Raw genomic sequence first — 15,747 nt, forward strand, 5'->3', positions numbered from 1 at the left:
TTTTATTGGATAGAAAAGTAAAGCAGAAACAATTGCAGAGGAGAACAACAGGCGACTAAAAGCCAAAGAAGAAAAGAAAGAACAGGAGCAATGGAAAGCCTTGTGTATACCAACTGAAAAGGAAATAAAAGCAAATCTGACCATTGGAATAAAGAAGTTGGAGAAGTTTCTCAAGACCCTTAAAAGTAAATCTGTGAAGTTCAGTGTAGAAATGGCAGGACTGTCTGCCTGCTTAGAAGTGTGGAAGGAACACTGCAGAGAGCAAGGTATGATAGCCAAATTCATCTTCAGTATTCAATTTCCACTCACTTTAACCAAGAGAGTGAGTGACTGAACATTCTCAACTGGAATAAAGACGTGTGAAGTCAGCCCTGTTTCAGGAGCTTGAAAGGTGTTTTTAAGTATTAACAGGCTCTGGTCCCCTTTTGCAATTTCAAGACCCTTCGAGTCATCTGTAAGGTATCCAATGAAATTATATTGTAGCTGTTTTCCTGTTTTGCTTTGTAAACATTGCATACATAAATAATTTATTTTGTTGTATATATCTTTAATGATTATGTATTGTGCACGCTAAAATGTATCTATATTGCAGCGGATTGTTTAATTAGCTGAGGTGGTTAACTCACAGTCTGAATGATGACGATTTGCACAGAAATGTGTGCTGCCATGGTTAGTGGCCTCCTGTTTCACCAGAATTAACTTGTTCAGTCCATACCCTCAGTCAGCAGGGTCCAAACACACACTGCTCTAAATGTGTTGAGGAGAGTTGTAAACACTGGAGTAAAATATGTTGCTGATAAGGTTGAGTAACAAATGGGTGGGTCAGGAAGGTGAAATGGGGGAGCTCAGTTACTGCATAGATATCAGAAGTATGACTTCCTTTTATGGCTGAGTGTGCAGAAGCAGATAGAATTATTTGAGTGCTTGGTCTTCAGTCCTTGTAGGGGTCACAGGAGTGTGAGTTGTCTTTAAATAAAATTAATTTTTAAATTGTCATAAATGTGGTTGGACGGGTAAGGTCTGTTCTAAAAATACCTGATGTATGAGAAGACTCTTAATGATAGCATCGGCTATCCAATAACTGTAGGCTTTTTTTTTTAAAGGTAACAAATCTAAAGATTTAAGCAAAGCTGTTCAAGTCATGCGGAGAATTCATATCCTCCTTGAAAAATATCAAGATCTCTTGGAGAAACCACATGTAAAAAAGCTGACCAAATATCTCAGACTTCTTGGATTTGAGAATTTGGCATGCTCTCTATCTGGCCAGGTAACTTCATAGACTAATGATTCTACTGTAACTAGATCTGTAGCTGAATATCAACAGTGTTTTCTTAAGCATTGAACAGTGTGTAGAAGATATATATTGTGTTTATTTTATTTTGTATTGTATCATAAGATTTGGAACTGTCTATTCTTGCTTCAGAGACTAATCTTCTTTAGTTCTATGGATACATTTTTCTGCTTGATGTGACGGCTAGGTGCCACAATAGGCCACTTCCTCTTTAGTAAATAGAACTTTACATGGCTGCAAAGATACCCGTTGAAACATGCATCAAGGTTAATTTGCTCTAGTTATGTCTGCCTGAGGCCTTAGATACGTCTGAGAGATACCTGCTGTTCAATTCATCACATCAGCTGAACTCTGCATGTTAATAATAACTGTTAAAAGCTAATTGATGAGCAGCTGCTCTCTAACAGGCCCAGATATGCTACTTTAGAAGAGGAAGTTGTTGAGACTGCAGAGGCGGATAAAGAATATTTTGTTTGTTATTATGGTATTATTGATCACCTCTGAAGGAAACAGTTTCAGATACCAAATTTCTTGTCCACGCTAGCAAGCTGAGACCACCAGTAGCTACACTGAATTTGGCTCTGAAGTAATTTCTCTAAGGATTGACCCTATGCTTGTCTGCATGTTAACAACCTGCCCGCTGGCTGATTTAATGTTAAGAGCAGTTTGATACCTTTGTGTGTAGATGGGATATGGAGAGGGAATGCTAAAGTGGCTCTCAGGCAGAAGAGGGAGGATATAACTCACAGCCTGCAGAATATGAAGTCAATAGCAAAAGGAAGGAAAATTACAGTGAACTGTAAAACCAATATCAATCACTTCACTGTCTCATTTTTCAGCCACAGTAGAGTTAGGAATTTTTGGAAGCTTATTTCTGGAAAGTGTTTTTCATCCTTCCTTGAGGACCAGGACTAAGAGGTGAGGGAGGAAGTGATTCTTTTGTAAGAAATTTTCTTCCCTCGAAGAGTGGAAATTATTTGTCTCTTTTTCTGTGTGAATTCAAATGATGTACAATGATTATTTGCTCTTCACTACATTGTTATTGTAAGGGTGCGTGGTGCCCCAAATAAAGTGTATTACATTTCAGGAAGTAGAATTTTAGGATCCAAGGATCTCAAAAGGTCTGTTGTAAAGGTTTGTGGTAATGGAAGGGGATATGTTGGCAAATTTAATGTCTTGCTCAGAAGATCAGTCAGTGCATTTTGGACCTGCTTTTGCTTTTGCAGCTGCTTGTTTCTGATTATTAGTTTTGCAAAGTTGAGGGAATTTTAGGAGTAACTGAAATTTTCAGGAATAACTGAAAATATTTATTTCTAGAAATTGAAAAAGTTGTAAAATCTCCATCCTTGGAGATAGTAAGAACTTGCTTGAATGCAGCTCTGACTGACTTGATCTTCTAGCAGTGAGTTGGATTGATTGACATCCAGACATCCCTGACAACCTAAATTATTATGTGATTTTCTGATCTTCTAGTGTATGTTGTAACATGTAATGCTTTTCTATACAGCTTTCAGGATCAGATGGTGTGACCAGATGTGTCCATGAACATTAAATTTGGTATGTCTTAGGGTATACAGGCATTGTTTAAAAATACAATGCTTTACAAAATGTGGGATCACGCTCAGTCTTCATGTTGAATTTACTTCCACAACTGTGATTCATGGCACAAGGGGTCAGGGCAGGCTGAAGAAAAAAGAAATAAATGTAGGATGAGAAGGCTCTGGCAAGCAATAGCTTGAAGAGGCTGAGCTTTGCCTGCTAGTCAGTTTTGTTAGCTCTTCAGACAACAAAAGCAACACCAACAGCACCACCGGCTATGGAAGACACGTTATTTTTAGAATATAGTCTCCTTTGAAGAGATACAAGCGTAACCCTGACATAAGATTTTATGGTGTAGATTTCTGCAAGAAATTATTTAAAAATCACCTGTACTTTCATTTGTTTTTCAAAGCTTGCAGAGTTCCACGGAGCAAAAGATTTGCCATTTTTTTAATCTCTTGCTAGCTTTCAAACCACCTTGAATTTTCATTTGACCTTATAGACAGAAGAAAGTAATCATCAGAATATAAGCAACTGTGCTATCAAAGTGGGTCCAGCTCGCTTTCAGCTACAATACATGGATTATTACTTGCTCAGAGAGGAGAGAAATGATCCAGATCCCCGAGTGAAACATTTCATACCAGACACATGGCAGGTAATGAGACACAAACTTTTTCCATCAAGTTAATGGAAATGATCTTTGATTTTTTTATTTTTATTTTTCATTTAAAAATGCACATTACTATACTACCTGTCAAAAATAGTGTTTAACAAATTAAATTTTGTAATAAATTTAACAAAATTCAATAGATCATTTTGGACTGTATTCCATGTTCTTTCTACACTGAGAGCTTTTCTACAAAGAGCTTGACCCAAGGAATTCAACGTAAGAAATGCCTAATCCATGGGATTTCACTGCTTATTACCATATTTGATTGTGATAGCGCCCCATTTGGATAATCTCTTACTGTTCATCCTCTGCTCATTTGTCCCTAAAGAATTACCAGTAGTATGAGTTGAGAAATAACTTTTCTGTCTAAAGCAGAGTAAGTCTAACTCAGATTTTTTTATTATTGGACTGGGGAGGCCAACTGAATTGCTGCTTTGCAGTTACTTGCTTGAAAAGCAGCTTGGAACTTGGCGTATGTGCTGACAGAGAAAGATAGTGTTAGTACTATTTCTGTTTCCTCTTCTGTACCCCTTCCTCTGTCCTTTCATAGACCTATGTAAGGTGAGAGAGCATAGAAAACAGACTAATAAACACTGTATGCTTGGAGCAGAAGAGGGATTTGGACAGTATTGATGTAACTATTCTAATGGAATCAAAAAATACTGCCTTGTATAAAACAATTAAGTTTTTGGAACTAAATTATACACTGCTGAGTTAACTGGTTTTATTTTTTAATTTGAAAATGTCCAGGTTTGGACTCATAATATGCTGTTATCAGTATCTCAGACCAAATAATTGAAATAGACAAGTTATAATTTGTAGTTCCATTTTTTTTCCACTAACAGTTTAAGAGAAAAGAATGCAGTCATAAAACAACTAGGTTAACTCTGGCTTTCTGAGTCTCAAATCTGTATATAAAGTCTAAATGCAAAACCAAGATGTTTTCACAGAAAGAGCTGGTTTACTAAATAAGAGCTTTATAACAAGAAATTTTGACATGAGTAACTGCTTTTCTCTTAGCGAGAACTCCTTGATGCTGTAGATAATAATGAGTCTGCAGTGATTGTTGCTCCCACTTCGTCAGGAAAAACATATGCATCATACTATTGCATGGAAAAAGTTCTGAAAACGAGCAATGAAGGAGTAGTTGTATATGTTGCTCCTACAAAGGTAAGGCTACATCCTACTACATATTCTGTATGTATGACTATGATATTTCTCAGTATGATTCTGAAACCCTTTCGGGTAACTTGTTACACAAATTTAGTTGATATATGTATTTTTTTAATTAGAAATGCAATTTTTACATTCTGTTTTGCTTTTACATTTATTAGAAACAGCATGCTTACAAAAAAATCTTCAGAATATTTAAGCTCATGTAGAGTGTTTGTCTCTTAATATTTGTATAGCTAATTTAAGGTCAGAAACACTAATATATACAAAGTGCTATAAATAGCATGTTAGGTAAATGATGAGAGTATCGAAAGCCTACCAACATGGTGAAAGTAATATTAGAGCAGAACAATGCCCAAGCAATTCCAGTTGTCTTTTTCCAATAGAGTTCACCATCAGATACTTCAAGAGAAAATTTATGAAACTCTAGGCAGTGGGATATTTTTTAATGAGAGTTCTATGCTGATAGTTAAAAACTAAGTGTTGAGGCACAATGTTTTGATTTCTTCCAAAACTTATTTAAATGTTCAATTATATGATTTTTGGATAGTGAATTACATGTGCTGTTATTCAATAACAGTCTCTGTGGATTGTTTTCTATAAGTAAAATAATTTTTTTTTGTAGTTATACTCAGGTTGGGCATCAAAATTATCTTTTCATTTGAATATCAGTTTGGGTGCAGAAATATATTTTATACCTGCAGCCTCAGGACTTTGAGATCGTTAAAGTGCTTGTAGATGCAGTACAATGTGATCTGGCTTTAACTGCTTTGAAAATAATTAAAATACAGAATTAATAATGTATAACTCACTTTACACTAAATTTATTTGAAAGCATTTAAGTATAGTTGAAAATCAAGTACCGTATCTTTTTTAAGTTAACATTGTTGACAGTCTAGACTTAATAGTACATTACATAGTACATTATAGTCTAGTACATTAATATCGGTGCCAAAAATGAATGCTTTTATATGTCTTCTAATATCATATGCCTTTAGATGTACACCGTCTAGTTTTGTTAATGACCTGTTTGATTTAAGGCCCTTGTAAACCAAGTGGTAGGAACTATATACAGTCGATTCACCAAGAAACTTCCGGATGGATTGGTAGTGTGTGGAGTCTTCACGCGAGATTATCGCAGTGATGTCATGAATTCTCAGGTATATTTTTATGGGTGTTTTAACTCATTATAGTAATGACTTCTGTATTCTGTCTGTCTTCTGATAATGTTAATTCTAACAATTGTGCCATTACTAAATATAAAGTTCAGGAAAAATCTAAGCATACCTGTACTGCTTACCAGAAACTTTCAGTCTATGGCATACATCCTTACCTATTCATCCTTAGGGAACATGAAGTTGATTACTTGCTCTAATTAAAAGGAAAAATATTAAAATCCTGTCATTGCCAGCATACAGCAGATGTCTTACAGAAGTCCAGATAGAATACATCAGTAGCTCTTCCCTTGTCCACTGATGTAGTCACTCCATCATAGAAGGCCACTAGATTGGTCTCTCTTGTAGTGGGGGGCCCAGAACTGGACACAGGACTCCAGCTGAGGCCTTATCAGTGCTGAGTGGAGGGGAAGGATCCCCTGCCTTGATTTGCTGGCAACATTCTTCCTAATGCAGCCCAGGATACCATTAGCCTTTTTTGCCACAAGGGCACATTGCTGCCTCATGTTCAAGTTGGTGTCCACCGGGACCCTCAGGTCCTTTTTTGCAGAGCTGCTTCCCAGCTGGATGGTCCCCAGCATACACTGGTCCATGGGGTGTTTGTCCCCAGGTACACGACTTTGCACTTCTCCTTGTTGAACTTCATGAAGTTCCTGTCAGCCCATTCTGCAGCCTGTCTAGGTCCCTCTGGATGGCAGCACAACCCTCTAGCATATCAGCCACTCCTCCCAGTTTGGTGTCACCAACAAACCTGCTGAGGGTACACTTTACCCCATCATTAATGAAGATGTTAAACAGGATCAGACCCACTATTGACCCCTGAGGTACACCACTAGTTACTGGTCTCCAGCTAGACTTTGTACCACTGATCACCAACCTCTGGGCCCAGCCTTCCAACCAGTTTTCAGTCCATCTCACTGTCTGCTTATCTGGCCCATACTTCAACAGCTCATCTGTGAGGATCTTAGGGGAGATGTTGTTGAAAACCTTACTGAAGACAATATCTACTGCTCTCCCCTCATCTACCAAGCCAGTCAAGGTTGGTCAAGCATGATGTTGTGGTTTGAACTCAGCCGGTAGCCAATCGCCACGTGGCCAGTTGTTTACTTCACCCCCCCCCCCCCCCCCCCCCCCGGGTGAAATAGGGAACAAAAGAAGAAATTCATAGGTTGAATAAAAAAAATTTAGTAATAGTAACAAAACCAACAGTAACAATAGTAAGTCCAAAACGGGTAAAATGCAGCAGTGGCTCACCAAGCAGCGACCGGTATGCAGCCCATGCCCAGCAGTGATCCTGACTGCACCAGAAAATCTGGCCACGCTGACCCGGAAACCGAAACGGGACATCCGCCTTTATTATGAGCATGACGTCACATGATATGGAATACTTCAAGGATCGATCCGGACCCGACCCTCTAGCTGTGCTCCATCTCAGCCCAAGGAAAGTTAACTCCATGCTGGCTGAAACCAGGACACATGACTTCCCCTCAGTGAATTCATGCTGAATAGCCTGGTGACTTTCTTGTTCTTCACATGCTTGGAAATGATTTCCAGGATTAGTTGCTCCATCACCTTCCCAGGAATCGAGGTGAGGCTGACCAGCCTGTAGTTTCCTGGGTCATCTTTCTTGCACTTCTTGAAGATAGCAGTGACAAATCATTCATTCGTTCTTGCATACCTTGAAATCAAATACGTATGTATTTTTAAATGCTTTTAAAATATAGAATCTACTTGTAGTTGATTAGTCAGTTTACTTGAAAATAATGCTTTACAAACCTTTCTTTTTAGATACTAGTGACAGTGCCTCAATGTTTAGAAATCTTGATGCTGTCTCCTCATTGCCAGAAATGGACAAAACGGATACAATATGTTATATTTGATGAGGTAGGCATCTTTTAATGGTAACCAATTTAACAAATATACAAAAAATCTTGGAGAAAAATACCTATGACTCAATTTTTCATTACATACATTATTGCTCATAAAAAAAACAACTTTCAGAAATATTATTTGAGACTTACTTGCTTTTTCCTGTTCACTGGTAGTGTTTATGTACTCCAGTGAAAGAACTTAAAACTCTTAAAACTCAGTTAAAGCTACCAGGAACTTGGTTTTTCTCTCAAGCCAGTCAACTGGAACTGCTGGTGAAAGCCACCACTGTACTCTCAGTAGCACAAATAGAGCATTCCAGACTGGTATCATACACATTTCATATCATATGGTATTTGTCAGTCTTTCCAGGGAAAAAGACAATGATTAATCTTGCTAAATTTAAAATTCCTACTGTATTCTTTTTTGTATATAGAATTAATTGCTAATGATGCCTGTGAGTATCTAGGGTACAAGCAGTGAATGTAGTATTGAAATTTAGACTAATTTGCTCTCCAGTGAAGTCCGGAGAGGGTTTTACTGGACATTTGATTTGGATCTCATGGTCATTTGCTACAACATAAGAATTATTCAGAACTGATCTTGCCAAACTTTTGATTTTTGCAAATCACAAACCAACTCCTGTTATGGGTGCATTTTGGTAAGGAACATTTCTTCTTTTCTTTTAATCCTTTTTCCCAAAAACATAGGTACATTGTCTTGGTGGTGAAATTGGAGCAGAGGTTTGGGAGCATCTTCTGGTAACAATTCGGTGTCCATTTCTGGCGCTCTCTGCTACTGTCAGTAACCCGGAACACCTAACTGAGTATGTGTGGAATTTTCTTGCTTACAAGAGCATATTTAAATTGGATATGAGCTGTTTTAGATAGAGAGGCCAATTACTATTGGGAGCCAACTGATTTGTAGTTATATTGTTATATGTATTATGCTACCCTTACTCCCCCAATTGACACAAAATGATACTGTAACTCTTAACTCTGTAATGAGAACAGGCACTGCTACTCATTCAGACCCTGTAATGGATCTGTGCAGAGGAATTTAGGAGGCTTTTACATCTATTTGAACTGCTGAAGCCTGATAAGCACACTTGTCTGTCATCAATCAGAGAAAACACCTGCCCTATATTTAGCACAATGGTGCTATTTCACATTTTTTATTTGCACCCTGGGATAAGCTGGAGAAAATTGCACTGAAGATGGTGAGAGGGGGACTGGAAATTCTCTAGGAGAAATTGAACAGATTGTAGTAATTCATCTATTATAGCTGTAGCAATTTTCTTAAAATATTTTTCACAACTCTTATTTTTATTTTATTCTTGCACTGTAGGTGGTTGCAATCTGTGAAGAGGTATTGGCAACGTGTTGAGAATACAATAGAAGGAAGCTCTACAAACTCTGAAAAGAACTTTACAAGAAAATGTAAAGTGAAATCTAAGATACAAGAACAAAAGAAATCATACCGTGTTAGACTAGGTGTGTATCAGAATATTTTGTAACTAAGAAATAAATTTTAGTGTTATTTCTGCAAAAGCTTTAATCATGGTGTGTGAATTTAAGCGTGTTTTATTTTGGTTTTTCTTTTAAATAAAAGCAAGCCTTGCAGGATTAAGAACTTGCTTTTTAAAACAGCCAAATGCATCATGACAGCATTTTTGTCTCTTCACAGTCTTGTATGAAGAAAGATACAATGATTTGGAAAAGTATGTGTGTTCTTTGAAAGGCAGTGATTTTATCATTGAGCATTGTCATCCGTGTGCTGCATTAACAGTCAATCATGTAAGCATAATACTGGTGTCAACATTGTTTAGCAACTGTTAACATTTAGGCAACATGGATTCCATCAAAATTATTCCTTTATTTTTCTTTTGTTTAAACTCCTTGCAGATTGAGAGCTATGGTTTTCCTTCAGATCTTTCTCTGTCTCCACGAGAGACCATCCAGCTTTATGACATAATGGTAAAAGTCTGGCAAGAGTGGCCAAGGGCACAGGTGTGTATACACAACTGTGCGCAAAATATATCAAAATAAATGGATAATGAAGTACTGCAATGTTTTATATTAATGTTGTTTTCCAGGAGCTAGATCCTGAGGAGTTTGTCTCTTTCAAGAATAAAGTAGTAATAAAAAAGGCAGACGCGAGGAAATATGAACAGGAACTGAAGAAAGAACTAAGCAAATGGATTGTGCTTGGCCAAAGACAGAAGGTAACAGTTGTTACAGGGCACTTTCTTAAGATTGTGTACAGCTTTAATATAATAATAATTATATGTAATAGTGTAATTATGGCAGTTTCTCTTCCCATAATTATTATTTATTAGGTTTAACTGCTGCTGTACTTGAAAGATAAGCACTAATATTTGTGGCATTTCTGTAAGCATTTTCTAGGTGATATTTTCACAGGCTTCTCTGGCAATCAGACTTCTAATACTGCTGTGACATTTCAGTTCCTGATTCCTTTAGGTACCTCCTAGAATTAGTGAGAATATTGTACCGTTGCTCTGCTTTTTTAGTCTACCTCTTTTTTGCTGCTCATTTGAAACCTTCTGTGTAACCACAGGCATGTTTCCATGTAAAAGAAAGAAATTAAAGCAATGAGCAGAAAATCAAGTTCTTGATTGGAGGCCACCTATTTCTATATCACAAAAAGGACTATGATGAGGTGGTGAATCAACAACAAGGAAAAAATATAGAGTATCTGTGGAAAAAAACAATTTTCTTGAAATATGACGCTTAAATGTGAAAATATATCATAATCAGTATGTTAGTGATACTTTATTATTTGCACAGTGATGGTAGCCATGAATGCTACGGCAATTTGCATTTTGAGCTCTTACTGAAGGCAGTTGATAACTTGCAGACCTTTTAGTCTGTAAACTATATGTGGCTATTGCAGTTCTGAATGATTTAAAAAATTTGAGCTGATAGAAGTTTACACAGGAAAATGGAGTCTTCATATTTGTTAACCTCAAGCGAGAAGTTTCTGCCATTAAAATCTCCACAATAATACTACTTTGGTCAGGTGAATGAGCTACTGGAGCACCTTAAGCCAAAACCTGTGGATTGCTCAGAACAGGAAAAATGGAAGCATTTTGCAAGCTTTGTTGATAAATTACATGAGATGGATAAGTTGCCTGCAATATTTTTTATGTAAGTATTTACATTCCATGTTTTATACGTGTATTGCCTATATTCAGAAAAATGGGTGTTGGAGATAAGCATTGATATGGCTTGGCACATGCCATTTATATGGTATTTGTTACCTTTGCTTTACGACATACAAAGTGAAGGCATACAAGCTCTAACAACCCATGTATACTGTGTGGAAAGGGTAGAATTCTTGCATGATGTCAGAGAAAGTTACAAGAAACTGAGTCACATTAAAACGAGGGTTGGATTCTCAGTTGCTTTATCCCAGTGTAGTCAGTAAAGTTGTTGAAAGTGTATGCTGTTTATTTAGAGGTGCAAATGGTGTATGTAGGGGCAGATTTGCTAGGGAAAAGGGTGGAATGAGATACTATTAATGTGTGCATTTGCCACATGGTGATGGTTCCACTGCATAGCCTCTAACAATCTCATCTTACAGACAATGACATGCATCAATCAACCTGTTTTGCATATGTGTGAGATATAATTACATAACATCAAACATGCACAACTTTGAGCCTACTGAGAATACTGTTATTGTCAGTGATATTGCTAATATTAGTAAAGTAGGTATGTACCTCAATGTCGGACTTGATAATAAAAAGAAGCTGCTTATCAGTAAACAGTTGTCTAGCACATATTCTCACTGTAATAATGCGTAGGAACAATCATGTAAAAATGGAAAGTTTTCTCATCTCAGTATGAAGCCTTGCCCTTCCTTAAGTTGGACACTAAGGGTAGAATGCTTACTGCCATTTCAGTTCTCACATGCTTGATGCTGATAATAAGGCATTTCTGAAAGAACTCTAGAAAGGAAGAAGCAAAAAATGAGTTTACATATTGATGGCACGTCTCAAATTAGTTGCTGGTAAATTATTTCTTTTTCTCAGTGACAGTCTAGTTGTTAATGTTATGGCTGATTTCAAGCTGAAATTGACAATTTTCAAAAGAACTCTTAGATATTTGTAATTCCTTCAAATAAGGAATAATTTCAGGGCTGCTGAATGACCTGGAACATAATTTTGGGGCACTCAGCAGGAAGTTCCAAGGTGATTCTCCTTAGGGGAGATGGATAAGTGCCACCTTCTCATCTACCCTGGAATGATGGGTCCTTAGAAACTCTTGGTGACTTATGGCTCTGACAAGGGACTGCAAGTAGAGTATGAATATCCTAGACAATTGATAAATGGTCATGGTGAGACAAGAACACATCGCAGACCAGTGAACATGGAGGCAGAACCTAGTAGTGTCAAGCTGGGGGATGAGGTACAGAAATGTGTTATCTAAGGGTCTTTTAAGGCATAGGTGTAGCATAACAGCACTTGGTAGACCTCCCGTGTCTTTGTAGTCAGACAGAATTACAAAAAAGTAAAAATGCCTCTAGTTAAATGTCCAAGTCCTGAGAAACTGTGATGGAGATGAAGGGGATGAGTAGCCCTCACAAGTAGTAGACAGTGATTTGGAGTAACAGATTGATATTTATGCTTCAGTGGTGCTGGTAAGCTGTTATTGATGAATGAGGTTGCAAAGCAATCATCCTGTATGGTGTTATGTTAGCATGAAATTAATGGAGACTCCTGAGAGAGCAGGTATCAGAGCTGAGAGGCCAAACTGCTGTTGCAGTCATTGGTGGTAGGGAGAAAACAGTATTTAGAGTTTGCTTTTCTTTTCTAAGAGGTGCCAAGGAGAAGAACAGGCTGGCACCACTTTAGTACTCCTTATGGCTGAATAAACTCATTGGCAGAGAGAAATTAGATCATTCAGTCTGAGCTTCAAAGGGGAAAAAAAAAGAGTAAATGGCAATGACTGTTATTGAGCTCTGTCATCTCTGAAGATGTGAAAAACTTAAGGAGAGGCTACCTCCTAGCCTTAAAATCTGTATTTGGTCTTTCTGGATAAAAGAATAAAGTCCTTCAATTTTTGCTCCTGTTCTTGGTAACTGCCAGATTTGAATGACTTGTGAATATTCTAATGGACTAAGATGGAACCTCACTCCATGTGTTGCCAACACCTTGCATGGTGTTAATTAACAGGATCTGCCTGCTGCAACAAGAATAAAAAAAAATACTTTTTGAGAGTGAAGCTGGAGAAGTCTTCATCCCTGTTAAACTCCAAACAGTCCAGTACTGAAAAAGCCATGAGGAAGAACAGCTGTGTAGAAGATCAAGAAAGACAGGCACTGATTCTCAGCTGGGTAGTTGAGAAGTAAAATGACTTAAGCTACAGTTTGCTTTATCTGCATGTCCAAGTGTCCAGCTTAGGGAAAGGTAGAACTGAGCATACTTTCTACAGATAATTTATTGGCAAAACCATTTTACATTTTACAGTTTTGAAATAATAGCAGTTTGAAAGTGAATGCGGAAAATGTGGACTATGTTTTGGAGATGGAATAGGGATATGCTTCTAATGATTAGATTCTAACTATTGTCAGATGGTAAGGCTCACTGAATAGTATTGTAACAGCATTACATACAAATAAAAACTCTACTACACCTAACTTATGTATATGATATATTATTTACTTTAAGATTTAAAGTGGATACAGTGGAAAGTGCAGCTAAGAATGTATTCCTCAATTTGCTGAAAAAACAAAAAAGTGAACAAGACCCTAATACTGAGAGGGAAAAACAACGTTTAAGTGATGAACTAAGAAAAGTGAAAAAAATGCTAACAAAATTCAACCCTCAGTAAGTATTATAACTATATATTATTAAAAAGCTTACATATTATGACAGAGCATAATTTTGTGATAACTTATTTCTGGGGAATGTACCTTTCAGCAGCACATTCATCCAGCTTGTAGTATAGTAGTCCCTGCTCCTCTTTGTGCTCTAGCAACCCACACGGTAGGAGCAGCTGTATGGCAGGTATCAATCAGCAGTACCTAGTGTGTCATCAGACAGCAGGAAGATACCAGTGTTGCTGACATTGTGTAAGGTGCTGGCACTACAACATAAGAATCAGAGACACCTGAGTATATGAGATTGATCAGTTTGGAATAATTCCCTACTGACATACCAAGATACCAGAATGGCTCTTTCTCCAGACAGTAACTTTTGTCATGCAACTCTTAAAAAGAGTGTAGCGTCTGACCCTGGTACTGGGTCAGCCACAGTGGGAGAATATTTTCATAGTTTAGCCTCACCATGGCTGGTTACAGTGGTGAATCTCTGAATCACAGGTTCATCTGGCTGCTGAGATGTTTTTTGAATATTTTTCAGCCTTTTGCTTGGATTGTACTGTATTTGTTTCCTCCTTAACCTTGAATGTTTTTGAATTTGTGATCATAGAGTGTGGGTTTTTATAAGGCATTTGGCAATGAAATATGGCTATAGTTATCAGGATTGTCAGGAACATAAAGCTTTATGGTTTTGTCCTCCTAATCATGACAATTTACAGTGCATTCTTTGAACATAATATCATGAAAGAATGAACTTAGCTGACTTTAATAATAGTGAGAACTTGAAAATCCAGTAGGAATTTAGACACGTATTTAGACATTGAAGTAGCTTGAAAATCTGCCTCTAAATAGTTCTCTCTCCCCTCTCTTCTTCAAATCCTGTCCTAAATCCTTACAGTCCATGTCATTATTGGCAGTAAATCCATCACATTTCTCTTTCATGTTTAATTCTTCTACTGTGAAATCTTGTTAGCTTACTAGTTTGCTAAATGAGGTACTTAAAATTACTGTCTTCATCTTTCTTCATTTTTGTATATCACCATAATTTCTCCTCTCTGCTTCACCCAGAATTACTTGCTGTTTTGCGTAGAAGCCGTGACAAAACGAAGCTGTTGGCATTATCAGTAAATTTACATTAACAGATCTACCTACATGTTTTAGCCTAGTTTAAAAGGGAATGAGTCTGCATCTTTCAGCAACCAAAGAATATTTTAAAATTGAGAAATGTATGTTAGTTACAGGAATAATTTTTTTAATTTTGTATTGTACGCAGGGATACCAAAAAGTTGAACTCCAGTAAAATGGAAAACATGGTACTTCTTTCGACTACAAAACAACAGTTAGAAAAAAGACTTAAAAGGCTAACTGTTATCCCTTCTGTGTGTACCTACGCTGATCCTAAAGCAGTGGATGAAGATGTAAGTAATTCACTGATAATTATAACATGATTTTGGTTTTGTATGTCTAAAATGCATGAAGTTGTGCATAAGTACATAAAACGCATATAATGTGTGATGCAGTTGTACTTCATAACAGTACGCATTGGCTTCCTGAAACATTCTGAATATTTCCAATTAAATTTGATTCCGGGTATCAGTCTTAGATAGCTTTATTTTTAAGGTGTATGGACAACTTTCATTCTGTCAGATAAAAAGATGTTGACTTGTCCTTGTGACAGGAGTCCTGGGATGTATACTACAATTAATTAATTTCCATGAACTATCAGAACAGAACTATGCAGTTAATTCAGATCTCAGAATCCTATTTTTCTAAGTCATCACCATAGACTATGTGGCACCTTTGTGTACTTATCAAAAAATTTGTAAACCCTTCATATCTTGTGAAAATACTAAATAATAAATTATGTTAGACTCTAAAAGTTCTAGTCCCCACAAAGGAAAATTTTCCATGCTTTTCAATGTGTTTATGCCCCCTGAAGAAAGAAAAGGTGAGAAAAGCACAGAAAATCTGCAGATGTCCATCAGAAATATTAATATATATTTGTATACAAATAATTAAGGAATAATTTATGGAAGAGATTTATATGACGTGATTTGCAGTAGACAGTGGGTGACTGGGCCTTGCCTTGATCCAGGAGATCCTCTCTGGTCTAAACTTTCTGAAACATAATGGTGTTTCATATAGCTGTCTCTTCATGGCTGGGTTTTTTTGTTTAAAAACTAATG

General features: G+C 37.0%; 1 protein-coding gene across 10 annotated transcripts in view; it reads left to right on the forward strand.

The window, feature by feature from the left end:
- Positions 1-15,747, forward strand: part of DDX60 (DExD/H-box helicase 60) — a 49,614-nt gene that overhangs the window by 16,015 nt on the left and 17,852 nt on the right. For all 10 annotated transcript variants that reach the window (XR_012623118.1, XR_012623117.1, XM_074822861.1 and 7 more), the window contains 14 exons: positions 14-266; positions 1,104-1,267; positions 3,333-3,485; positions 4,521-4,670; positions 5,714-5,833; positions 7,637-7,732; positions 8,428-8,543; positions 9,065-9,210; positions 9,404-9,513; positions 9,622-9,726; positions 9,813-9,941; positions 10,757-10,884; positions 13,410-13,568; positions 14,835-14,979. Coding sequence is in view for 8 of the 10 variants with exons in the window: in XM_074822861.1 (XP_074678962.1) it covers positions 14-266; positions 1,104-1,267; positions 3,333-3,485; positions 4,521-4,670; positions 5,714-5,833; positions 7,637-7,732; positions 8,428-8,543; positions 9,065-9,210; positions 9,404-9,513; positions 9,622-9,726; positions 9,813-9,941; positions 10,757-10,884; positions 13,410-13,568; positions 14,835-14,979 (1,974 nt within the window). In the remaining 2 variants the exon portion in view is untranslated. The remainder of the gene's footprint in view (positions 1-13; positions 267-1,103; positions 1,268-3,332; positions 3,486-4,520; positions 4,671-5,713; positions 5,834-7,636; positions 7,733-8,427; positions 8,544-9,064; positions 9,211-9,403; positions 9,514-9,621; positions 9,727-9,812; positions 9,942-10,756; positions 10,885-13,409; positions 13,569-14,834; positions 14,980-15,747) is intronic.

This window comes from Strix aluco, chromosome 4 (genome assembly GCF_031877795.1).
Source record: "Strix aluco isolate bStrAlu1 chromosome 4, bStrAlu1.hap1, whole genome shotgun sequence".
NCBI classification, from domain to species: domain Eukaryota; kingdom Metazoa; phylum Chordata; class Aves; order Strigiformes; family Strigidae; genus Strix; species Strix aluco.